This window comes from Capsicum annuum, chromosome 11, assembly GCF_002878395.1.
Source record: "Capsicum annuum cultivar UCD-10X-F1 chromosome 11, UCD10Xv1.1, whole genome shotgun sequence".
Classification (NCBI taxonomy): domain Eukaryota; kingdom Viridiplantae; phylum Streptophyta; class Magnoliopsida; order Solanales; family Solanaceae; genus Capsicum; species Capsicum annuum.
Window position 1 is genome coordinate 228,275,577 of NC_061121.1, and position 27,935 is coordinate 228,303,511.

A 27,935-nucleotide genomic window follows, 5' to 3' on the forward strand; every position below is an offset into this window, starting at 1 on the left:
TTATATTACTCTTGTAATTAAATTATTTGTAAAGTACTCAAAAAGTATTCTGAAGGGTTAATTAGTAAAAATTACTTTTTTTTATGATTTTTTTTTTAAATAATCAATTAATATGAGATGGAAAAACTATATAACAAAATTAAATGGGTATATTTTCCACTTGGAACAATTATTACTTCACTTTTTTTCTACATGAACAATTGAGAATAGAAAAATTGGAACTTCAGACAAAACTTGATAAAATTGTGCATCCAAGATTCTCATCCTTCTCTCTCTATTCCTTTTGCTAATTCTGTGTGTATTTTCAAGAAGCCCAATTTTGTGAAATTGTTGTGTGAAGAAGAAATCTATCAAATGATATTACTACAATCACCCTCTAGATATCTCCTTCAGATCTTGTACAATCGCCTTCAAAAGTATGCCTTCTTTCCCCACTTTTAACACTTTTTCATTATTGCTGGTTTTTTTTTTTTTTTGAGGGGGTGGGGGTGATTGAATTGCAGCTAATAATGACTGATGTTTATATAGTTCTAGCTCATTTCTGTCTGTGATTATGCATATGCTGGAATTAGTATTTGTTGTTGCTCTTATCTTAATCATAAAGCTGCAATCTTTTTGTTGTTTTTGGGGGTGGGGTGGGTGGTGGGTGGGGGCGAGGTGCTGATTGAATTGCAGCTAGTATGATTGATGTTTGCATATTTCTTGCTCATTTCTGTGTCTGATTATGCATCTGCTGGAATTAGTGTGTGTTGTTTCTCTTATCTTAAGCATAAAGTTGCAATCTTTTTTGGGGGGGTGGGGGGAAGGGGAGGGGGGTGGGTGCTGTTGATTGAATGGGAGCTAGTATTATTCAATTTGTGGTTTGGGAAGTGTAGATGCAGCTAGTATGGTTGATGTTTGCATATTTCTAGCTCATTCTGTGATTATGCATCTGCTTGAATTGGTATTTGTTATTTCTCTTATCTTGAGCATAAAGTTGCAATCTTTTTCTTTTTGGGTGGGTGGGTGGTTGGGGTGCTGATTGAATTGCAGCTAGTATGATTCAATTTGTGGTTTGGGAAGTGTAGATGCAGCTAGTACGATTGATGTTTGCATATTTCTAGCTCATTTCTGTGTGTGATTATGCATCTGCTTGAATTAGATTATGTTACTGTCCTGTTTATAGATGAGCGACTTGCAGAAATTTATTACCTAATTGTCGAGAAGTACCGCCTCCCTTTCCTGTTGTAACCTAATTTATTAATTTGATGAGACGATGGAACCAATCGATTAACAACCTGTAGAGATGTTAATTGTATTGTCGTTAACTAGAGGAGAAGAGCAATGGAAAGAAGAAAGAGCTAGAACTAAAACTAAACTTGATGCCCATTGGATTGCTATTTGTTTCTCTCCCTTTCTTGCTTACTTAGACTAGTCTGAAGTCCTATGTCGTACTATTATGAAAATAGACCTTGGCTCTAACTCAATCTTAAAAGTTAGCTCATGAGGCGATGAATACCCAAAGTCATAACAATCTATCCCATGAGGTGATGAATACCCAAAATTATAGCAATTTATTCTTTTTGAAAAGGTAACATTGTATTAATCATAAGCACGATCTCTTTGCTGAAAAAGAAATTTTTAAAAGTTAAATCCAGAAGCCATTCTATAATCAGCAAATCCAAACCAAAAATTCAAAAAATTCGGATTTCTGTTTGGATTTCGATTTTGCCAAACTATACCCAACTCTACTTGTAGGGCACTGTTTCTATTGCCTACCAATTTCTTACACTTCTATACTTGACGGTCCTGCTGAAATTTTTCCTTCCGTGCAAAACTCTTTACCGAGCTGTTTAAAGACTTATTTTTGGGCTTGTCTGAGATGTTGAGAGCTAATTTTATCGGGACTCTGCTGTGAGTCCTAATTTTTAATTTTTTCCCTTAATTCTTCTGGACTAAATTGGGTCTATTATTGTTGTAGCATACTGAATTTGATCAATGATGGGCTGCAGATCTAAGTTCTTCTAATACAATGGAAACCCCTCCTGTTAACAATATAACATAAATTCCAGTGCCTTGATTTTTCCAATTGCTCGGAGTTTATTTTTTCACTAATTGGCGTACCAAATAAAATAAGCTGCAAGTTAACCCTCAGGGGTTGGCCTGGTGGTAATTGGCTTGAGCTTTGGGGTGCTCCCTTTCAAGGTCTCAAGTTCGATACCCATTGGGTGCAAACAATTTCTGAGGGCCATAGGACTGGGTGAAGCCCTGAATTACCCGTGGTGCATTTGCGGGAAACTCCTTGCCGAGGGCCTGTGCACCCCCGGGATTAGTCGGGACTCGAAGAGTCTCGGACACCCGGTGCAAGTCAAAAAAAAAATACAATAAGCTGCAAGTTTTAAAATATGACGTACCTAGTTTACTGATCCTTGAATCTTCCAAAAAATTTGGCAGTCCACGTATTGCGAATAAACCCAATGGCATTCCATCATTTGTTTGAATAATCTGTAGTAGATGCTGACATCACTTCCTTATTTTGCAGTCTTGAGAAAGCAGTTGAACTGGACTGTCAATGGGTTGAATTTGATGATATCCGTTACCATATTCAGGTGAGTTATTATCATGCAACAGCCCACTGATGATTTCTCTCTCTCTCTCTCTCTCTCTTTCCTATGTTTTCCCTTCAAAAGAAAAATAAAAGAACCATGAGACACATATCATTATTTTGAAAGTGTGAGTTGAGATGGTGGGGCCCTTCCCCGGACACCGCGCATAGCGGTAGCTTTAGTGCACCGGGTTGCCCTTTTTTTTTTTGTTAGTTGAGATGGTCACATCTTATTTTGACATGCTGAGCATCTCCCGAGGAAATGAAACAGAATGATATATCTGGCAGACTAATCTCTAACATATTCTACAGGGTTCAGTGAAAACTCCAAATGTCCTGCTTCTTTCTGTATCATTTCCCATACCACCTCCAGAGACTATCCTCTTTGGTGGACTTCCTCTTGGAGCGCTAGAAGCCATAAAAGCAGCATATGGTGTAGTTGCACAGATCCTTGATCCTCCAAGAGATGGCTTTAATCTCACACTTAAGCTGAACTTGGCAAAACTTCCATCAGATGAAGGTTCTGCAAGTTTCCTCCTTAAGGTCATTATGAGCTTGCTATAATTGTGCTGGATGGTATAGGATATTAGTCCAAACTGCAATAACTAGAAAATTTGAGGCGGTTTCTTACTCTTCTAAGGATAAATGTTGCATGTCTATTTTAAATCTAAGTCAAGACACTCATTAATAAACACACATTCAACACACATGAAAAAAGAGGTCTTCATTCTTCTCGTCTTCTCTTCAGTTGAATCAGTGTTTCCTTTCTCTTGGGAGTTTTTTTTTTTTTTGTGCGTGTTCTTATTGTTCCTCAAACTAAAAGGGAAATTGTCAATTTTATACTCATTGTTCTAGCTTCGAAGAGTACGATTTATTGTCTGCGTAGTGGCATAAAATAACTGTATATTTTGATGTACTAGTATGCAGCATTCACTCTTGGCTCCAAATTGGACTGTCTTGCCTCGAAGCTTCTGAATTCCTGTTTTTAAGTATCATAGTTCAGTAAATTATCTGTTAACATAACGATCCAAGTCCAATGCACCAGCTGTAGGGGAAACAATTAAACAAGCTGCAGTTTTTCTCTACAAAAGTCACCTATTCATATGTAAAAGTTGGCAACCATTGTTGTGTTGCCAAAAAGGAAAGAGAAAAGTCATCTGAATATAGGGATTTTGTTGAATATAGGGATTTTGTTCCTCATTAAGAGCCAGTTGGTTCTCTTGATCAATAAAGAAAGCTCAGCTGTGGCTAGAATGGTTAATCAAATTTATCCATTTTCCTACGAATCCCATTCTTTTCATCTTGTACTCCAGAAATTTTTAACTTGATCTTCAATTGGTGGATTTAGAACATTTGTTCCCCGAGAACAAATTTTGTACTCAGAGGAGAAACTTAAGGGCAAAACAATCAGAGGTACCCAAATAACACAATAAAAGTAAACAAACAGAAGGAATAACTCCCTTTGAAATAAAGAATGAAAAGCCCTTGCAAAATTTAACTTTGTGTGCCATGGTTTACTTGGATCTGCGTTAGATGTTTGGATGCACCTTAGATTAAAGCTCTTTGTGATATACTTACTCCATGTGCTTTCCTTTCAGTTCATTGCATCCATTTTCTGTAATGGAAAATTATATATCCTTAATATTTACAACTTTTTGAATGCTGAGCATCAAAAGATTCATCGGACCTACACTTATTCTCATGAAGTATTAAACTTACCTAAGAATAGCCATATCTGTACCGCCGGTGGCATTATATGGTATCCACCAAATCCGGGAGGAGAATATCCTCCTGCATGTTGCTGGTGCTAACAAAAAGACCATATTTCTACTTTCAGCACATCCCTCCCACAATCCAATAAAATTTCAGCTTTGGTGTTAATCTTTGAGCTGGTCAAACTCAGGCTGCAAAGTGCAAACTTGGATGATAGTATAAGTTGATGTGTTGCATTACAGTTTTTTTATGAGTTGGTTTACTTATTATTTTAGTTCTCTTTGAATTTGTGATCAGTTCTATGTAGTGTACTAATTTTGAGGAAGAAAGTCTCTGATACTTATAAACCTGGGTGATTGTTTATTTCTTGCTGAAAGTTTCAGTTACGATCCTGAATATACATTGCTTATTATAGTTCTTTCTGATTGTAGAACAAAAAAATGCACTCTTGACAAAGATTGCATCGGTGAGGGAGGTAGTAATGGGAGCCCCACTGAGAGCAGTTTTAAAACAACTTGTTACAAGGACAATTCCTCCTGATCAAGGCAAGCCCATTGCCCTGGTTCATCGTCCTAATGAGTCTTTTTTCCTTGTACCTCAGGTGAGTAATTTTATCCACTTTATAATATGCACAAGACGGAGGAAATTATAGCTTATGTATATAAACTAAAGTTTAATAAACACAAATCCATTTCAAAATGCGGTGGTGAAAAATCAGTAATTTCTTCACTATGAATCCATTTCCAAGTTCTGCCGTGAAAACTTTGTGTTACATTGTTAAGCTTGGGTACCATAGCTAAACCAACTATTTTTTTTTTCACAATAACCCCGTACGGATATCTACCAGCCTACTTTGCCTCATTGACTCCAGAGGAATCCTGCCACATCCAATTTCTGCTAGCACGTGTCTCTCATTTGTTAAGTGTTTTTGAACTTGTACCTGTGTTTATCACTATTTCTTCTAATCTTTCTGTATTAGAATAATATTTTTTTCAGAACCTTTTTGCATGACAATTAAAAACTGAGTTAATTCATGTTGTTGGTCTTTCATCCTCATCAAAATTTTCTTTCCCTGCCATACTGAAGGGCACATTGTAGTTATTTTAGTATCTATCTGTGAGAAACCTGTAACGTATTCAGATTAAATGATGCAATGTATTCGCTGTTTGCAGGCAGACAAGGTGACAGTCATATTTCCTATGAGATTTAGTGATTCCATAGATACCGTTCTAGCATCATCCTTCCTACAGGTAATCTTATTCATGTTTAAATGTGTTCTTGTTTTTGTCTTCATATCATCCCAATGAGTTAATTCCTCATATGGTCACTCTACTAAGGTAGTTCACTCAGTATGTCATTGTAGACACGTAAAATTTATTGGGTCAAATTCATATAAAAATTGGATTTGACCCGTATTTTATTAGGTCTAAAATCATTTCGGGCTATAAAAATAATAAGCCCATTTTATTCCTCATCAAGGACTTCAAGGTCCATCTCACCTTGAGACCCAAACTTATTCCACGTGTCAAGTGATGTGGCATCCTAGTCAAATTAAAGACCAATGAAGCAAGACCACACACATCAAAGGATGTGGCAATCCAAGTCAAGTTCAAGAGCCAATAAAACATCGCCAAGTGTCCCAAATGACATGTTTTTGGCCAATCGCAAGCTACCTTGTCACATAACATTTGTGATAAGCTTGAAAATTGAGTGGACCAATCAGAATGAGACAAAAGAGGTTATTTACACTTGGACTGCCTATCCCCTATAACTATAAATAGGAGGGTTAAACAATTTTCTGAGGTCATTCTGCAAGCATTGGAGGAAGCTTCTGTATTGGCTACACAACTCTTCAACGAATTGACCAACGGAGTTCTGCCCGGAGATTAACTTGACAAGACGAAGTGCTGTCAGACAAATCCTGGAGACCCAAACACATTTCTAGGAGGTTCAAATCTTCCTACATTCGAGAATCACGCTACGAAGGCCCTCGAATCATGGAAAAACTTAGGAGAGAAGAATCGAGAGAATAACGGAATTGTACCCGCAAAATTCATATATATAAAATCATTCTTTTTGTCTATTTTATTTTTGCTTGCAGTTAATTTTTCGCACAACGAAAATTTGTTGTGAACAAATTTTGGCACGCCCAGCGGGACCAGTTCTACTCTCCATCTCTTCTTCCTGCAAAATCAAATTCAACTACTGCTATGGACTTCGAAAATACTAAAGTTGTCTCACGCAAGAACTCTGCTACTGCCACATCTGATGAGCTCAGCCACGTTGGTCCACTCACTCGGCGCAAGTTGAAGACTAGTGGTTGGGACGGATATGAATACTTCACTTCTTTGAAGAAGGCAAAAAAGAGCAAATCTCTTATGGCAGCTGGAATTGCAACTCCTGGGGGCAACTTGACATCCTTGCTATGTGATGAACTCTCTCAGACTGGCGTCAATTTTAGTTGATCTGAAGATTCAACTGATTCTCCATTTCAACAAAGGTCAACGCCTTAATGGCTGACGCAACTGATATGGATGAGAAGTTTGCAATAATGGAACAAACCATTGAAGTTTTAAAGAAATCTGTTGAGGATAAAGATCTTCAAATCGCTCAATTGATGAACAAGTTGGAGTCCTTCACCCCTGGAGAATCGAGCCACGACCCTGCTTATCCACTCGGCTTTACTCTGCAAAATAAGAGTGTCGACGAGTCACCTAGCAAAACTAAATCTCAAAAAGAGAAACAGTCTACTTCGGTTGGAGCTCTGTTTGTTCAGCAGTTGCAAGACATGATAACTAACTCTACCAGGGCTCAATATGGCGGAGCACCACAAAGTTCCTTGTATTACTCCAAGCCTTACACAAAGTGAATTGACTGTCTATCTATGCCAACGAACTATCAACCACCAAAGTTGCAGCAACTTAATGGCAAGGGAAACCCGAGGCAACACATCGCCCATTTTGTCGAAACTTGCAGCAATGCTGGAACAAACGACGATCTCCTGGTGAAGCAGTTTGTTCGTTCGTTAAAAGGGAATGCATTCGATTGGTATATTGACTTGGAGCATGAGTCAATTGATAGTTGGGAGCAGGTCGAGAAGGAGTTTCTTAATCGATTTTACGGCACTCGACGAACTGTGAGTATGATAGAGTTGGCTAGCACTAAGCAAAGGTGGATTACATTAATCGTTGGAGGTCATTGAGTTTGGACTTCAAAGATCGCCTTTCTAAAATATCCGTTGTAGAAATGTGCACTCAAGGAATGCATCGGGGCTTTCTATACATACTGCAAGGAATCAAACCGCGAACATTTGAAGAACTTGCTACACGAGCACATGACATGGAGTTAAGCATCGCAAGTCATGGGAAGGCGTCTCCTTTTGTTGATCTTACTAACATGGGAAGGCGTCTCTTTTTGTTGATCTTACTAAAGAAAAGGAGTTCAAGAAAGGTACGATCCCAAAGATCCATACTAAAGAATCCATGGCGGTGAAAGCAACTTCAGTAAAGGTCATGATGAAGCAAAAAGTCAAGGAAGACGAAACCTCCAAGCAACAACCGAGGGAGGAAAAACGTTGCCCAACTTTGAAAGAGTTGGAAGCAAAAGTTTACCCGTTTCCAGATTCAGACGTACCTACGATCCTTGATGAATTGTTGGCCAAAAAAGCCATTGATCTTCCGGAATCAAATAGGCCTGAGGAAATTAATAGGGTTAATGATCCCAAGTACTGCAAGTTTCATCACGTCATTGGCCACCCGACGGGGAAATGCTTTGTTTTGAAGGAGAAAATCATGACACTAGTAAGTGAAGGGAAAATCATCATCGACATGGATGAAACTATGGATGCAAAACATGCTAGTGTTGTCGATCGGCAAAAATGCTCCATGCCGCCGACTATGTGAAGGCCCATCTTATTGCAATTTGGGAGCTTCAGGCCGGTTGAAGTTGATGCTCCAAGAAGAACTTCTGAAGCTGCAAAGAGGTAGACGACAATTTTGAAAATGATGAGGATGACGGTTGAACTCTTGTTTCTCATAAGAAAAGAAGACATCGAGCGGTTCCAAGGATACGACTTCCTGAGCTGGAAGTGACGGGGCATAACGTGGATCAGCTATGACTATAAAAAAGTGTCAAGTTTAATGCTAGCAAGAGGACTAGTAGTTTCTTGTCACAGAAGGCCCGAAGGCCTGTCACGTTGCATGAATTTTTTTCGAAAAAATTCCTTCAAGATAGCCAAGTTAGGGCGACACATGTAATTTCCGGCATAGAAGAACCCAAGGAAAGCAAACAAGAGCATCATCTAACAATAGCATAAGAATGTCATGTTAAGCCAGCGGTTGCACAGTGTTTTGCTGTAATTTCCTTTATCGATGATGATTTGTTGTTAGGGTTCGAACTGCATAACATGCCTTTGTTTGTCGTAGGAGCTATTCGAGAACAACATCTCAATCGCATACTGATCGGTGATAGTTCAGTGGTTAATATTATGCCAAGGACAGTGCTCAAAAGGCTTGGAATCTCTATTGATGAACTGTCCAAAAGCAATATAACAATCCAAGGCTTCAATCAAGGAGGGCAGCGAGCCATGGGAAAAATCTCCGTAGAATTATCCATTGGCAATATGAAATCAAACATTTTGATTCACGTCATAGATGCCAAGACATCATACAACTTGTTGCTTGGACGCCCTTGGTTGCATGAAAATGGAGTGGTGACGTCTACTTTGCATCAGTGCATGAAGTATATGAAGGATGGTGAGGTAGTCAAAGTTGATGCGGATATTCATCCTTTCACAGAAACAGAGTCATACTTTGCAGATGCGAAATTCTACTTGGACTCTTGTGAGTTAGATGTGAAGAAACCAACACCCTCCAACCCAACCAGGGTCAATTCAAAAGAAGAGGTAGGAGTGCAAGCGGGTGTTGCTAAGACGTCTAAGGAAAGAACTGAAGGTATCGCCATTAAGTTCGCATCATCTGAAGAGATATGAAAGTAAAGACAGATAATGAGCATTTAGTCTTTTGCTACATTCCATGTGAGTGTCGAATAGAGGGACAACCCTTGCTAGAGGCATGTACTCAACAAGTTCTCCATCCAAGAAAAGAAATGAGCCACGAAATGTTGCAAGATTTGAAAAAGAGTATGACTGTACTAGTCGTACAAATCCAACCTATTACTCCTGAGTCCTCAAGAAATGACACCTTAGTTGAAAAGATAAAAAGGTCACTTTGATCAAAAGGCTTTCACATTTCTTGAAAAATCAGGTTATGACTTCTCCAATCCGATAAGACGAAGTGCTGTCAGACAAATCCTGGAGATCCAAACACATTTCTAGGAGACTCAAATCATCCTACATTCAAGAATCACGCTACGAAGGCCCTCGAATCATGGAAAAACTTAGGAGAGAAGAATCGAGAGAATAACAGAATTGTACTCGCAAAATTCATATATATAAAATTATTTTTTTTGTCTATTTTAATTTTGGTTGCAGTTAATTTTCCGCACAACGAAAATTTGTTGCGAACAAATTTTGGCACGCTCAGTGGGACTAGGAGAAAAAATACATGGCCAGTGGAACTAGGAGAGCTCAAGGATAAAGTCACTGGCGAAAAAATACACGGCCTTACAGCATCCCAAATAAAGTTGAGAAAGCAAGGACATTACGTCGCCACTCCTAAGTTTGGGCTAGGATTCAAATTGCCAGGGCCTCTCCGAATTTCAGCTAGGAAGGTGAAGGAAACGACTTCATCTCACCACATCTTAGTAGAAGGGGAAAAGAAGGATGAGGACGAGAAAACACCACAACAGACCTTAGTGTTTAATCGCATAGGAAAATCAACACCTCGTGTCTCTGTATTTGTAGATTAGGAGGCAAAGATGGAAGTGGAGCTTCTAACTGTGTAGAAGGACGTATCACCACCGCGAATGCCTCTGTTTTTCTTCGCTTGGGAACCATGGAAAAGCCATCATCTAGAAAGACATTGTTGGGGCACGAACAACAATTTGAGGACATTAATGACAAGGAAATTCATAGTGCTTTCCCATCACGCATGAAAAGAAAGTCTATTTTGTCAATTACCACAGATGGCTCGCTGAAGGTAAGAAAAAGAACTATTGTTTTTACCAACCAACATCTTGGAGAAATAAAAGAGGATCCAGAGGAAGCCAGTGCATCATATCATATAACGGTGGAGGACAATCTGTGCCATGATGAAATGGATGATGATGTTCAAGAAGCACCCCCTCAACTAGAGGATGGAGTACAATCGACTGTAGATGAACTCAAGGAGATAAACCTAGGTACATTGGAGAATCCGCGCCCAACCTTTGTTAGTACACTTCTTACAACGCAAGAAGAGAGGGACTACTTCAAGTTATTAGTCGAGTACAAAGATGTCTTTGTCTGGTCATACAAAGAAATGCCTGGCCTTAGTCCTAAGGTAGCTATTCATCATTTGGGGATCAAAAGGGGCACTTCCTGTAAAGCAGTCACAACGAGTGTTTCGCCCTGAGTTAGTAACACAAGTTGAAGTAGAGGTCAATAAGCTCATCGAAGCCGGATTTATTCGAGAGGTGAAATACCCATCATGGATCTCAAATATTGTGCCTGTCAAAAGGAAGAATGGCCAAATACGTGTGTGCGTTGATTTTCGAGACTTGAACAAGGCGTGTTCGAAGGATGATTTTCATTTATGGATGGGTCTTCCGGATATAACCAAATCAGAATGTCCCCAAGAGACGAAGAATGCAGCTTTCTGAACTCCAAAAGGAATATACTTCTACAAGGTGATGCCTTTTGGTCTAAAGAATGCGGGTGCCACCTACCAACGTGCAATGCAAAACATTTTTTATGACATGTTGCATAAAAGGGTGGAATGCTACGTCGACGACTTAGTGGTGAAGACAAAGTGTAGGGACGGCCATCTTATGATCTTCGCATTGTTTTTGAGAGGTTAAGAAAATTTAACTTGAAAATGAATCCACTCAAATGCACATTTGGAGTTACTTCGGGAAGGTTTCTTGGGTTTATTGTGCGTCACCGCGGAATTGAAGTTGATCCCACAAAGATTAATGCCATTCAGAAAATGTCGGAGCCAAGGAACTTGAGAGACCTCCGCAGTCTGCAAGGAAATTTGGCATTCATTCGAAGGTTCATCTCTAACTTGGCCGAACGATGTCAACCCTTCAGCCATCTAATAAAGAAAGATGCCCCTTTCCACTAGGATCAATCATGTCGAAATGCTTTCAAAAGCATCAAAAGATACTTGTTGAATCCACATGTATTGGGGGCACCAACTCCTGGTAGGCCATTGATACTCTAGATTGCATCACAAGAGCGATCACTTGGAGCACTTCTGGCTCAAGATAATGACGCTAAGAGAGAACAAGCATTGTACTATCTAAGTCGAACTTTGATAGGAGCTGAGTTAAATTATACGCCCATTAAAAAGATGTGTTTGACTTCGCTTTTTGCGATAAAGAAATTAAGGCATTATTTTGAAGCATACACCATCAAGCTAATTTCCCGAGCTGATCCCATGAAGTTTGTGATGACTCGGCCAGTTCTCTCAGGACGTCTAACCAGATGATTTATATTGTTTAACCAATATGAGATTATATACATGCGTCAAAAGGCTGTAAAAGGGCAAGTACTTGCTAATATCCTTGCTGATCACCCTATGCCGGCAGAATGGGAGATATGAGTTTCCTGATGAAGATGTATTATTTACTGAAGAAATGCCGACATGGACAATGATCTTCGATGGATCAGCACGTCAAGATGGTGCAGGGGCAGGTGTCATGTTGATATCACCAGAAAGACTAATCTTGCCATTTTCATTTGTTCTGGGTGAAACATGTTTCAATAACGCTGCAGTGTACCAAGTTTTAATTATTGGACTTGAAATGGCATCAGATATGAAGATTCCACAATTAGATATCTATGGTGACTCTAAGTTGATCATAAATCAACTCTTAGGCAGTTACGAGGTGAAGAAGGAAGATCTTATACCATATCATCGATACACTACTCGTCTGCTTGAAAGGTTTGATCAACTGTTCTTAAACCACGTCCCAAGAGAAGAAAATCTCATGGCGGATGCTCTGGCAAACTTAGCTACGACGATGGCACTCGGCGAAAATGAGTTAACAAAGGTGCAAGTAAGTCATCGGTGGGTTATTCCCGGTTGCCTTGATCTTCAATTAGATGAAAGCCTCCATACATCTGTTCGAGTCGTTGAAGAAGAAGATTGGAGAAAACCACTAATTAAGTATCTCGAACATGGAAGGCTGTTCGAGGAGCCGCGGAAAAGAGCAGACATTAGGAGAAGGGCACCATGATTCATCTTCCATGAGGGGATTTTATTTCATCGTTCTTACGAGGGGTTACTCTTATGGTGTCTTAACAAAGAAGAAGCTCAACAAACAATGGAGGAAGCACATTCTGGCACATGTGGAGCACACCAATCAGGGCCTAAACTTCATTTTCGCATCAAAAGAATGGGCTACTACTGGCCAACGGTGATGGACTGTCTAGAGCATGCCAAAAGGTGTCAAGCATGTCAATTTCATGCTAATTATATACATTAGGCTCCAGAGCATCTTCATCCAACTATAGCATCATGGCCTTTCGATGCGTGGGGACTTGATGTTGTTGGACCTTTCCCAAAGTCATCAAAAGGGCAGATGTACATCTTAGCTGCTACCGATTATTTCTCGAGATGGGCTGAAGCCGTGCCGCTAAAAGAGGTGAAAAAGGAAGATGTTGATTTTATCAAGTCAAACATCATCTTTAGGTATGGCATACCAAGATACATAGTTACTGATAATGGAACGCCCTTCAATAATAAGCTCATGAGGACTTTGTGCGAGAAGTTCAACTTTAAGCAGCTTAAATTTTCAATGTACAATGCGTCTGCCAATGGTCTTGCCGAAGCTTTTAATAAAACACTTGGTAACCTCTTGAAGAAAGTGCTTGCGAAAAATAAAAGAGACTGGCATGAGAGGATCGGTGAAGCTTTGTGAGCATATCGTACGACCTGCAGAACTGCTACCCAAGCGACTCTGTATTCGTTGGTGTATGACGTAGAAGCAGTCCTTCCACTAGAACAACAAATTCCATCGCTACGAATGGCGATCCAAGAAGGTCTTACAACTGAATGTAAAGCTCAACTTCGTCTGGCAGAGTTAGAGGCATTGGATGAGAAGAGATTAGAAGCACAACAAAAGTTGGAGTGTTATCAAGCTCGACTTGCTAGAGCTTTCAACAAGAGGGTGCGACTACAATCATTTCAAGTAGGAGACTTGGTCTTAGCAGTTCGAAGACCCATAATCCTCAACAAACGCATCGGTGACAAGTTTACATCTAAGTGGGATGGGCCATATGTTGGGGAAGAAGCATATTCAAGTGGCGCTTATAAGATCGTCGATCAAGATGGTGTAAGAGTTGGTCCCATAAACGGCAAGTTCCTGAAGCAGTACTTTCTATGAAGGTCGTCTACACTTCTTAAGGCACGAGTATAAACTGCATGTCCACTCCTAGCCCGCATGAGTCTAAACTGTGAACGACTCTAAAAAAAATAATAAAATAATAATAAAAAAAAATTAAAAAAATATAACTCATGATCCTGAACTACGTTATGACTTGATCCTCTTGAGGTACGTAGGCAGCTTAGAGTATGCTTTTACTCTAAGTTCAGTCATATGAGTTAAAAAAAAAAGAAGGAAAAGGATGTGTCATTACTTGAGCACGGCAATAATACTTTGAAGTGACACAGATATCGCATGAATTAGATGTTTCTTCGCTTAGTTTACCACGGACATGCAAAGGTGAAGAAACAAAGTAAAGTATAGCGGACTTTGATGGTATATCTAGATAAATCCGTAAAGGATGTGGCCTTGATTTTTACATATGTTGTAGCTCTTGGTGTTATCTTTGCAACAAAAAAGATGGCTCGTAATTCAAAGATTACTGCATCAAGTTATGAAGTTTCTACCATAGCCGCTCAAAGCTGAGAAAGAGACCCTCACGTTTCAAACTGAGCTGACTTCAATGACGAATTTGTACAAATCCGTAAAGGATATGGTCTTGATTTTTACATATTTTGTAGCCCTTGGTGTTATCTTTGCAACAAAAAAGACGGCTCGTAATTCAAAGATTTTTGCATAAAGTTATGAAGTTTCTACCATAGCCGCTCAAAGCTGCGAAAGAGACCCTCACGTTTCGAACTGAGCTGACTTCAATGACAAATCTGTAAAAATCCATAAAGGATATGGTCTTGATTTTTACATATGTTGTAGCTTTTGGTGTTATCTTTGCAATAAAAAAGACGGCTCGTAATTCAAAGATTTTTGCGTAAAGTTATGAAGTTTCTACCATAGCCGCTTAAAGCTGAGAAAGAGACACTCACATTTCAAACTGAGCTAACTTCAATGACAAATCTGTACAAATCCGTAAAGGATATGGTCTTGATTCTTACATATGTTATATCTCTTTGTGTTATCTTTGCAATAAAAAAGACGGTTCATAATTCAAAGACTTGTACGTTGAGTTATGAATTTTCTACCCTAGCCGCGCAAAACTATGAAATTGGACAGATTCATGGTTAACTTCAAAAAAAAATTAATTCCGGTTAATTGGAAAGAAGTTTGATTTTGATACATGTTGTCAACAGAGCTCAAAGTTTATTCATGATTGGGGGCAAATTCATCTTGCTTAATCATTTAAAAAAGAAAACAGAGGCAACGATATTTAAATGAAAGCTAAAGGTCACTTTTATTGCACCAAAGGCAAAAATGTCACTACATCATAATAAGCAATAAAAAAGAAATCCTAAACAAATATCTAAACTATGGAAAAGGTTGAAATTCTAGAATTTGCTGACGACGCGCCTCAACCGCCTCTTTCAGTTTGGATAGTGTCTCCACTTTATCTTCAAATAGTGGATGTTTCTCTCTAATTGCATGAAGCTCGCCCTCGAAAGTGATAATCTTCTCTTGGCTTCCGTTCTTTCTACTCTTTTATGCATGAAATGGTCTTCTCCCTCTTCGTAGTTAAGAGCTTCAGTTCTTCATCAAACTTAGCAAGATTTGATTGGAGATCCTCCATGAGCGTGGATTAACAAGGCTTTGTTGCACATCAAAGAGCAATTTTTGATGGTTCTCTTTGGTTATTTTCCGGGATGAAGATGATTTCATAGCGTCATACTCCTCATATGTTTTTATAAAAGCATTAACAGAGTCCTCTAGAATAGAGGTATTGATGGCATTAATCCCTTTGAGGTCCTCTATGAGCATGTTCACACCATTTTCCAACTTTGAGAAGTCGTCCGAAGATTCAACGGAGAACATAGTTAGCCATTCATGCAATACACCACACATCTGAAGAATGTAAGACTTCTTAAAAATAGAGATCATCTTTTGTGGTTCAAAATTTGGAGCAACAAATGACGATAAACACAATGAAGGCTCATGAACTTTGGGCGACTTAGCTTGGGTAGCCACAACCTCTATGTTATTTATCAAAGCTTCTGTGACAGGAGGAGAAGATGTACCAAGGCAACTTGGACTCGTAACGCCATCAAAAATGCCATTAAGCGTATCAGTAGAAATGCCTTGAAGATCCAGCTTAAAAAAAGGAGAAAGATTAGCAGGGTATTATTATTATTATTATTATTATTTTACATAAAAAAAAAAAGGAAGTTATCTTACTTGTTCTGCGAGTTTAGGCAATGGCATAATGGAGCTAGGGTCGTTAACAGAAAATGCCTCGCTATCTATAGTAGCAATGTCCAAATCAACAAACTCGCTAGATTGGTCTTTTGCCTTCTTTCTTTTGCGCTTCCAATGTTGGTCTTGATCTCCTTACGTTGAGCTAGTGTCATCATTAGCATCTACAACTTCATTAACTATGCAGATAGGCAGAATCTTATCTTCGAGTGGCATTTTGGTTGGCATCTTTCCTCTATTAATCTCAAGCAAAGAAGAATCATTGTTTCGCTTGCGAGTCTTGTTCGAAGCCATAGAAGGAGTGTCATTCAATTTCAATGAAGGACGACTTGATCCTTTTCCAGTTTTCACCAACTTATCCCTTGAAGGTGAAGACTTAGAAGACAACGGGCTCGTCTTTGACTTAACAAGGGAGGAAGTGGAAGACTTACCTTGTTCCGATGGACGAAGGGAAACTTTTAAGATAATTTTATTCTGCCCAACAAGGTTTGTTCGACCAATATACCACCAATTTGCATACCTATTGGTCCCTAGAGGCTTTTCAGGACGTGGTGGTATACTAATGGTTGAAGAACTACTAAGACGGGTGCAAGAGTCCCAAAGTTGTACCAATTCTTTTAGTGTGCCGTTATATAGTCGTTTAATGAAGTTCCCAGGCAGGTCTTGAACAAATCCAAACTGTCGGTTGAATCTATGGGGACTGTAAGGCTCCATGACAAAGTGATCATCACACCGAAGGGTAACATAGCTCGAACGAAAACTAATGAAATAATTGTTCCAAGAACTAGACAATTCTCTGTTGTCTGCTATAAACAACTCCTTGGGTTGTAGCATGGCCAAAGTAGGGAGACTGCAGATATCGACATTCTGAAATAACCGTCTTGCGTTAGAAAGATCAAAGTTTCTAGCCATCCTTTCCCAGCAATCCTACACATACGAGCAGCATTGTAATGACGTGTTTGATAATAGGAGTTAAAATACAACCAATCCATCCATAGACATATTGTATGGGAAAAATTATGTCGCCTGCACCTAAGTTTGTTGAAGTTGTGATCTCTGTCAAGCCTCTGTAGATGCCAGCCAAAACGGGAATCGCTAGTGCAAACCTCTCCCCATGAGCCATTAGACTTGCAATCTTAAAGACGCTAGGACGGATATGGTCAAGTTTCTTAATTGGAAAAACGAACTTGCAAATCCAGCAAGCAAGAAAAGCAGCCAAGTTCGTCTCTTCTCTAAGAGACCCTTCCACACCTAACTCGACGAAACGGACGTTCTCTTCTTCTGTTCGCAGTAAAAATGACATCAATGTAGCCGTTGGGACTGTGATTTGACTTTGGTTTAGCATGTTGTTTAGGGCCTCGTGGTGGAGACTCCGTGTACCGCTCCGGTCCTTTGAACCAAAAATTCACCCAATCACGAACAGAAACCTCCTTATACGCACCATTTGAAAGCCGATAGAATGCTGAAAATAAGTAAGCACAAGTCTTAGGCAAAAATGGCTTCGCTTGCTGATCTGTTTGTGACAATTCTTTAGCCGAAGGGACGACTTCATTAAAGAAAGTTCGGTGTACTGGAAGGCCCCCAATCATATGCATGTCCCACAATGAAATGGAAAGCTCACCAATGCCAACACATATTGTATTAGTCGAGGAATGCCAAAGTTCACAAAAGGCCTGCAAAACATTATCGTTGACGTCGTACGTGAATAAAGAGGCAAAAACAGCATCATAAATCTTAGTTCGTTCCAGCGCCTCCTTGCTACGGCTAAGGACATCCTCTACCCACTCCCAATAACAAGTAACATAACGAAACTCACCAAAGCCTGATTGGGGATAATTCCATGTAGCAAGGCCTTTATTCGAGCCATTGGGGTAGGTAGCAGCAAATTCTTTGTCATGTGTAGGTGAATGCAACACAAAAGCAGTAGTATTAATGACCTTATTGAAGTGAAGGACATCAATTTCTTTTTTTGTCGACCATTTGTTTAGATGAAGGGACATGTCGGGTGATCTTTTGTCAAGCGGGAAGGCACCTATTACCGGAGGATGAACTTTCAAGGTAAGGACGCTAGCAGAAGAATATCGTTCATCATTTGCTATTTCAAGTAGAGGATATGGTGACGTTTGGTCACAGAAGTTCACCATATTTCAAAGCACCGAAGATATCCTCTCTGTGTTTGAAGACCTGCCAAAGACATTAAATTAAATGGTAAGTCTGCTAAAGGAAAAAGGAGCACCACCAGATCTGGCTGTAACTTCAAAAATTTACCTGAGACAATATAGAAGTTTTCTGCTGATGGATTTCACGTGTAACGTAGATTTACAAGTCTGCTTTCCAATGCAAAAAACGACACCTGATTCCGATACTTCCATGTCGAGATATGGAATTTATCATGACGCTGCGCAAAGCTGAAATAACTAGCGAACCAAGATTAGAAGGCGGTCTTTGGAGCGATATCTGGGACGATTAAGATGCAATCTGATTGTGGTTTCCGCGGTGGATGTAGATCTACGAATCTACTTTCCAATGCAAAAAACGGCACCTGATTCCGATACTTCCATGTCGAGATATGGAATTTATCATGACGCTACGCAAAGCTGAAATAAATAGCGAACCAAGAGTAGAAGGCCGTTTTTGGAGCGATATCTGGGATGATTCAGATGCAATTTGATGCTGGTTTCCGCGTGAGATGTAGATCTACGAGTCTAGTTTTCAACGCAAAAAACAGCTCCTGATTTTGATGTTCCTATGTCAAGATATGAGAGTTTTCGTGAGACTGCGCAAAACAAGTAAAAAGTGACGAAACAGAACTGAAAGTCTGATTTTGAAACGATACCTGGGTAGATCTGTTAAATTGATCGTGGTTTTCGCGTCGAACGTAGTCTTGCAAGTTTACTTTCCAACACGACAAGCCTTTCGTGATTCAGACACCTCCACGATGCGTTATGAAGCTTCTTCCACAGACGCCCCAAAGTACCCGAAAGCTCAATTGTGAAAAAAGAGCAAAAAAAAAAAGAGAAGAACGGGAGTTGAATTTCTGCTCAGGCTGAATTACAATGACTTAATGGGGTGGTGATGTCCTTTTATACTCTGAAAAGGCCCCCAGTTTGATTTCGAAAAGGAATTTGCTGAACAAGTTGTCTTCAAGAAGAACTGGGACATCCAAGTGTTCAAAACAAGTCAAATTCATAATCCTTTTCGAAGTGGGATAACATCATATTTAATCCTAGTAAAATTCGATATAAGACTAATACCTGAATCCTACAAGGTTTGGATATATTTAGTTTTAAACAGAATTTTACATTCTTAAGGAAGGGATTCACGTTATTCTACCTAGATTATGATGACTTCAAGTAGTCAGATTTCGACAAAGTGCTCAAGTGTTGCAAAAAAAAATGAGGGCTTCACAAATACTTCAAATCTCGTCTCTAACAGGCCCGACAAATCAAACACCTTGACGAGCTTTGAAGTAGGGAGCATCTGTAGACACGTAAAATTTATTGGGTCAAATTCATATAAAAATTGGATTTGACCATATTTTATTGGGTCTAAAATCATTTTGGGCTATAAAAATAATAAGCCTATTTTATTCCTCATCAAGGACTTCAAGGTCCATCTCACCTTGAGGCCCAAACTTATGCGACGTGTCAAGTGACGTGGCATCCCAGTCAAATTAAAGACCAATGAAGCAAGACCACACACATCAAATGATGTGGCAATCCAAGTCAAGTTCAAGAGCCAATAAAACATCGCCAAGTGTCCCAAATGACATATTTTTGGCCAATCACAAGCAACCTTGTCACATAACATTTGTGATAAGCTTGAAAATTGAATGGACCAATCAGAATGAGGCAGAAAAGGTTATTTACACTTGGACTGCCTGCCCCCTACAACTATAAATAGGAGGGTTTCACAATTTTCTGAGGTCATTCTGCAAGCATTGGAGGAAGCTTCTGCATTGGCTACACAGTTCTTCAACGAATTGATCAACGGAGTTTTGCCCGGAGATCAACTCGACAAGACGAAGTACTGTCAGACAAATCCTGGAGATCCTAACACATTTCTAGGAGACTCAAATCATCCTACATTCGAGAATCACGCTATGAAGGCCCTCGAATCATGGAAAAACTTAGGAGAGAAGAATCGAGAGAATAACGGAATTGTACCCGCAAAATTCATATATATAAAATCATTCTTTTTGTCTATTTTATTTTTGCTTGCAGTTAATTTTCCGCACAGCAAAAATTTGTTGCGAACAGTCACTTTTCTTTGTTTTATTAACTCAAAAATCACTCAAACAATTAGGTGATTTTTCCATTTAATTTTGCTATATATATATATATATATATATATACTTTATTTTAAGCCAAATTTATAGAAATAAAAAGTTACGCATTTTAACTATTTTATTGACCCAACCCGCTAATACTATGGAGGAAATAATTCAACAGGCTCCCCTTTCTGGATTTGACTGGTTTCAGGACTTCAATCTAGTGATCAATCGTCATCCCAACTGCAACGACAACACGTCGTTGGCTTAACGTGCTTATCATCACATAGCTGTGAAGTTTAAATGCGTATATAATTCCATAGCAGAGCGCGATAGAAAGGGTAATAAAAGGGTAAATATTTAACCCATATAGTTTTAGCACTCCGGGTCAATTAAATGGTTAAAATGGGTAGCTTCTTATTTCTTATAAATTTGGCTTAAATTAAAAATTATATATCTGCAAAATTAAGTGGAAAAATCACCTAATTGGTTGAGTGACTTTTGAGTGAAATATCAATAATTTAGTGATTTTTGAGTTGTAAAAGAAAGAGAAGTGATTTTCTGAGTGGATTAACCTTAATTGCGTGACCATCTAAGATATTAACTCCTATCCCAATCCAAGAAATGAAGAAATGAAAAGGTGTGAGAACTAATAGCTTCCTATAAGAGTAGTATATTAAGAAGTTTCTTTTCATTTATTTTGTACTAAACATTCTGATATTTGAACATCCAAATCGAGCCTTCAATCATATTAAGACATAGAATCTTGGTCTAATTCAATTTCAAAAGCTAACTTTTAAGGGGATAAGGTACCTCGATCCTTTCCTCAACTGATGTGAGACAACACACTCTCTCACATGCCCAAAACGGAACAATTGAAGCGTGGATAACATAACATAAGACCCAACATTGAGAAACACAAGAACATGGATCCATGAGTTTGGATCTGATACCATGTTAAGAAAAACTAGTATACGTATCCGCGCGATGCGCGGATCATATCAAAGAAAGAAAAGCCACCAACACCTTTATCATGTACCATCACCATCAACATAATTGTTTTATTTCATATTTCATTGTTAATAGGGTTGATTTACACCCCATACAATTTATTAAAATCTCATAATTTCAAGCCCCTTAAATTAATCTATATTCAAATTCCATAAGTAGTATGTTTTGTATCCAACACAAATAAATGCAAAACTATCTAAGAAGACATTTAACACTAACCGCAATCGGTTTCTTGGAGTCCTTGTACTTCATGTACTTCTAAGCTATTGCAATCTGGTTGATGCAGCTTCGCCGTTTTTTGAGTTCCAACCCAAAAACTCAACTTTTTCCATCCATTTTCGACCTCCTCAAAACTATAAACACATATAGAAGATGTAATTCTTTTAATACGGGCATAGAATTTGATTGAACACCCACGAGAATATAGAGGAAGGTTGTAAAAATGCACAATCTTGAAGGTGTTGGTGAAATACAGTGGCAAAGTTCAGAGATGGTGCTAGCAATATCTGATTCAATAATTTTTGCGTCGCTGATTGGGGTCTTTTCCACTCTATACATAGAAAGCAACAATTAATTCTTTAGGATGTTCAACACAATACTGCATATGCTTCTTAAGCTTAGGAATACACTTAAGAGAGTACTTCCATTAGATGACTTAATAGAAAATTCTGTCTTCTGCCTTTACATACTATTACAGTAATTTTTTAATATTTAATTACCTGAATTCCTCGTTCAAGTTACTTGGACGAGTTGTTACAACCTTTTTATCTCCATATTTGAACCAAAATCATCTTTAATGTGCTCCAAAAAGACTATTGGAAATTGTCTTACAATTGACTTATCTACAACCACATAGTAAGCTGTAAATTGAGTGATAACGATAGCATATTGAGTGATAACGATAGCATAGGCAAGTCTATTAACAACAACTATGCAAAATTGGTATACATGTGAGAGTGCAAGAGAGTAGCATAACAAACAATTTTCCAGTAGCGCGCAAATTCCTCACAGTACTTGTGTAATTAAAAAGGGCAGCCTAGTGCACTAAAGCTCCCGCGATGCGCAGGGTACAGGGAAGGGCCCATCACAAGGGTGTACTTCTGCCGGACGGTGCTTCCAAAGCTTGAACTCGTGACCTCCTGGTCACATGGCAGCAAATTTATCACGTACTCCAAGGTCCCCCCTTTAAATAGTAGCTACATAATTCTATATATCAAACAGTCATCTAGGATGCTCTTCACTTGATGGTTAATTCAAAATTACCATACCACAGTAAAGTAAGAAGCTAAGGTCATGTATCTTTGAAGATGGAACATTCTCTTAAACATGCATCTATTTTTTCTTTTCAAAAAATGCTCTCCCTTTGATAAGAGTTCATATGAAATTACTAATCTAAAAAATTATGATCATAAATTTATGAAGGCGCCTTTAATGCACTATAAGTAATTGAAAACAATTAATAGTACATATAATGAAAAATAGAAAATTAAATTGTAGATTCCTCCCTCAATTGGTGACGTGCTACTCAAGAACCCTCAAAATTTAAGAGAATAACTTGATAAATTTACATCAAATACTAAAATTTGATGCAAAAAGAGCAGCATAAAACCATGTAAACTTGATAGTAATTATACATAATAGAGTACAAACTAAATATATTTAAGAGAGGAAATAAGTAGTTTCTTCCTTACTTCTCTTTATAGTATCACATATTCAATGTATTTATGAAAATCTCCTCCATTAATGTGTTTTATTATCTGCGTAATATATAGATTAGAGTAACTCCGACGATTAAGGCGATGACTGCTTTGCTAAAATCAAGTTTATTAGACAACAAAAAGGCAAAAAGATTACAGAGTCAGTATTGTCCATGACCCTTAACTATATCTTGTACCTAAAGAGTTATACAATATTTATATTTAAAGGTGTTTTTTAAGTGATTGATGCAATAAAGAATATGTTATTACCTGGTAATAGCAAAGGAATCCACATCTTTTTACTTCTGGTTAGTGCAAACATAAGTGTTTTCCACGTGTTTTGCCTTTTTCCGACACTAATTGCATCCAGTATATAACTGACCGCCTGTTGTCTAAGATTAACAAATCGCATCCAGTATATGACCACCCGTTGTCTAAGATTAACAATTCATCAGTTGCGACAATAGAACAAATATAACCTTCCTACCAAATAGTAAATTCTAAAAGAAAAATTAGTTTGCTTGTGTATATATTTTGAATAGAACTCATTAACAAACAACAAACAACATTGTAATACAGGGAGAAAGAAGATGTAGTAGACTAATTTTTGTAAGAATTGACATTGATTGAAATCTCTAGTGTTAATATTAAAGATGTAAGGCAGTGAATCAACTTAAAAGTCAGATGATTTGGATACACAGGTCTTTTGTTTGAAATACAGCAGAGGAGAAGAAGAAAACAATCACAAAATACGGCAAAAAAAATTAACTGACTTCCTTACCAAATAAGTCATTCGCCTGAACATCAACCTCATTTATCAATTGCTTGAATAGTCTGAAATTGAAGAGATTACACGGAAAAAGAAGACCAGATGTTCAGTAAAAGTAGTTCATAGAGTAAAATTAAGCTTCAAATCATGATTTTTGGCATTGAACATTGGAGTATTTTTACAGAACAAAGTTGGCAATAAGATAAATCCTTCCTTTTTAATATCTGATTATTTGAAATGTTTCCTAACTGAATCTGCGATAGAAGTTTGTATCTAATCTACCTAAAAGTATAACACATATCAATTCATTAAGAGATGAAAAAGCAAAAGAATCTACAAACAGTTAAAAATTCTTGCAGTACCTTTTTGTTCGGTAGAATGAATAACATGGCGTAAATAATATCAAGATTGTGACGATCCTTTACTTGCCATCAACGAATTACAAATACTTGTAAGTTTCATCGCATATTTTGAATTCTGATGTTGCCGATGAAGCCTGAATTGAATTTCTTTTTAGAAGACGTAAGTGTTTGAAGAAAGTTGAAAGAGATTACATAGTTGGAAGTGTTTTACGGTAAATAAGTAGTTATATAGAAGTAAAACAGGTTTTGGAGATGATGAGATATAATAGGGGAAGTTTTAATTAGGAATAAGATGGAAGAGCAGTTGTGTACTAACAGGTTTGTTAAACTGTTGAGTATAGGTTCTGTGATATGTTTTTTAAAAAAAAAAAATGAAAGAAAAAAGTTGTATTTTTTTATTTATTAAAAAGTAACCAGATATTGAGGGAAATTTGCGTATGCTGATATGGCGTCATATTTTAAAAAATTTGAATTTAAGATAAAAATGTGAATATGCTACTTATGAGCAAGCCATGACAGTTTTTTTAATTAAAAATATTTTAAAAATTAAAATTAATATGTCATAACTAACATAACTAAATCCTTATCCTAATATGACAAATGGCTAATTAATAGGAAGACACGTGGCTGAATGAGGAGGCTTCATCCTTTGTTATTAATAATATATAGATATAGATATAGATTTGGATTTAACTCAACCCCAATGCTAGCTCATGGGAGGATTGCCAAGATCACACGAGGAGGCTACAAACAATTCCTCGACCAATGTGCGACTTACACATCTTGTTAGTTTGAAGATAGTTTTGGAATTGGATATAACACATTTTATTAGTTTGAAGAGAGTTTTGAATTGGATATAACATGATTTTTTTTTTATTTGTAATCAATTTGCTTGTCACTCCCTTGTCATTTTCAAGTAAGACTTGAGTTTTTGTATCATTTATGATTCCAAAGAAACCGTATGTCTTCTGGGAAGTCTTGAAGGTCAATAAGTAGCTAGGTTAGTGTCTTTGCAAAAAAAATACACATATCCATCTCTTTCATTCGATTTTCTTGCAAGATTTTTAGTGTTTCCATTTTCCATTAGAATATTAATCTTCATGTTCCTAAATGAGTAGGGTGGCTCACTCTTTGAAATTGACTTTTGTCAGGAATTTGTTGAGGCAAGGCGAACTGCTGGACTTAACAATGCCCCTCCTTGTTTGTGGTCTCCATCTCCTCCTGAAGAACTGAACGAAGTGTTTACAGAAGCATTATCTGCTAACGCCGGATTTGTTAGTTTTGGTATGACAGATATTTTTACTAGTTATTCAATTAATATTTTCCCGAGACCCCACTTTGTGAGAATTCACTGTGTATGCTATTGTTGTTGTTGTTGTATTCAATTGATATTTTGCCATTTCCATGACCAACTTATTTTCTGACAAACAGTAATTTTTTCTCGCCACGTGGAAGGCAGAAAGCTGGACAGAACTGTCTGGAACCTTTCAACCTTTCATGCTTACGTAAATTATCACGTTAAGGTGAGAAATTCTAGACCAAAAGTTTCTTGTCTATTGACTTACATGTCACATCAATGTACTTCCATACTTGATTCAATGCAATTTACTACATCTTATGTTTAGAAGGTCTCTACTGAATCTTGAAGTTCTGCTTTGAAAGATTTCCATAAAGGGTAAAGACCTTCAACCCTGTAGAAGGCTTTGGTGACTAATGATAGAAAAGCTTCATTTACAATTGTGTTATTCCTGTATCGTGACTAAAGCTTTTTGGACAAGGATTCTTCATGCTAAGGGAGTTTTTGAAAGCTGTTCATTATTTGAATCCATGAATTGAAATGTCCCACACAGTGGATGCTTGGCATTATATATGTTACCACCTTATACATTTCAGGATAATATGAAGACTAAATGCCACGCGTATATATTCCACTACCTAAAGCTGTTTGTAACGATTTCTAATTCAGGCATTTGTACCTAACCTGTATAGCATTCCTGGAGAATTGGTACTGGAATCTGTAGATCCTTGAAGCAATTAATCTATGGAAGCCTTGAGCCTTTAGTCTTGCAACTGCACCCACTGGGTTCCTTATGTATTTACAAACTCTGATTATTTCAAAGAAAAGATCTTCCCCAAGTGAAGTTGATAAATTTATGGCACATAATATAGATTTTCATAGTTTTCATAACAATTGTGGCATGCCTCAAAAGCTTTTAATATGAATTGTTATTTGTGTCAAACTTTATATTCTAAACTTAATCACTGCAATGTTTTTTTGTGCAGTGTACTGAATGTTTCATGCATACTCGAATGAGGCGTCAGGTGGAGTCATTGATACAGGTAATAATCAGTCCTACATGATAAATTTAGTAAAAATAGAATAGCATGTTTATGTCATTCATACAACTGTGGATTTGGCAATGTCCACCTACAAAGAATGCTAATTGGGAAGTTTGCTAAAGTTTATATCAGCAGTTTCGTTTTTGTTTACTTTTTGATGAAAGAATCATGGCAACTGTTTTTTTAGCAATATGTTCATGCTTGTTCCCATGAGGCTGAATGTGGAGGTTTTCGAACAGTTCTTCATGCAATACTATCAAAATGTATGAGTTTGTTTCTCTTTGGCATCAGGTAATTTCCATTTTGTATTTTTCCATGGAACATGTTCATCAAAGTGTTTCCGAAAAACAGCTAAATGGTTTTCCATGAATGATGTCATTTTTAATCATGTCTAATATTGACCCTGTATGACTGCACGTTCATCTTAGTATCCGCATTTCTGCACACTCATTTTGTGGATACAGTGGACTCTAGCGGCCCACATTCACTCTCATATAACATTACTGGCTTTATACTATATAATACATATTGCTTAAATGGCGTCTATCTTCCGGAGCACTATCCCTCATGACCCTCGCGCCTTTGAGGACTGAAGTCCTTCATGTATTACAGCTTTAAATTCAGTTTTCTGTTTTGACATCACATTCTGCCTAGTGCCTACTCGACTGCATTCTTTCCTCTTACTGGCTTCGGAGCTGATTTCTTGAGTTATTTTTCTTGTTTACTTGCTGATTCTAATACTTGTAAATTTGTTGTTTTCGGAGTTCGTAATATTCATCTCTTTCTGCAGGCTCTTGACCGTGCCAAACCAGATACGGAGAAGGCCAAGAAAAGCTCACCAAGCAGATCATTTAAAAGAATGGTGCGTCATTTGATTTATTTAATCTCAACATCAAATCATTTCTTATCATCTAATCTGTTCTTTCGTTACATTGTTATAGAGCCTCAAGGATGGCAATAACAGTTTAGGTTCGCGAAGTTGGAAGTAGAAAATCGGAGAGTGGAAGATTACTTGGCCTGAAATTATTGTAAACACAGCCTCTTCTCTAGTAAACTGCATTTACTACTTGTGTTCATATTTATAGTTGTCCTTGTAAATTTTATGGAATAGTCTTCGGCATTAGAAGGGGAGCCTTGGATTAACTGGTAAAGTTGCTGCCATGTGATCAGGAGGTCACGAGTTCAAGCGTTGGAAACAGCCTCTGGCAGAAATGCAAGGTAAGGCTGCGTACAATACATCCTTGTGGTGGGGCCCTTCCCCGGACCGTGCGCATAGTAGGAGCTTTGATACACCGGACTGCCCTTTTTAGTCTTTGGCGTTAGATTTAAACTTTTCCATGTTGCTGAAGCTTCAAGTTTTGGTTAGCAGAGTGCATTTGTTTAGGTTCATGCAAATGAATGTAAGATTGCTTTGTAACAACTTGCAATATTCCCATTTTATAAAGTTGAAATTTTGTCTTCT

The 27,935-nt window shown here is 37.9% G+C and overlaps 1 protein-coding gene across 5 annotated transcripts; it reads left to right on the top strand.

Annotated features, from left to right (window-relative positions):
• The first annotated feature begins 161 nt into the window (after positions 1 to 161).
• LOC107847558 (actin-related protein 2/3 complex subunit 2A) lies at positions 162 to 27,935 on the top strand. 5 transcript variants are annotated; one of them, XR_007047513.1, is made up of 12 exons: positions 174 to 416; positions 2,522 to 2,588; positions 2,897 to 3,104; positions 4,729 to 4,898; positions 5,470 to 5,547; positions 25,285 to 25,417; positions 25,565 to 25,656; positions 26,417 to 26,473; positions 26,661 to 26,764; positions 27,264 to 27,335; positions 27,415 to 27,501; positions 27,644 to 27,935. XR_007047513.1 is itself a non-coding variant. In XM_016691892.2 (11 exons), exons 1-10 carry the CDS (start codon positions 355 to 357, stop codon positions 27,460 to 27,462), a joined length of 987 nt encoding a protein of 328 aa, XP_016547378.1. In that variant the 5' UTR covers positions 162 to 354; the 3' UTR covers positions 27,463 to 27,501; positions 27,644 to 27,935. The 5 variants fall into 5 exon arrangements, 4 of the variants coding, with proteins under 4 accessions (XP_016547378.1, XP_047255801.1, XP_016547377.1 ...); XM_016691892.2 differs by lacking the exon at positions 26,661 to 26,764 and having other exon boundaries at positions 162 to 416; XM_047399845.1 differs by having other exon boundaries at positions 163 to 416; positions 27,415 to 27,935.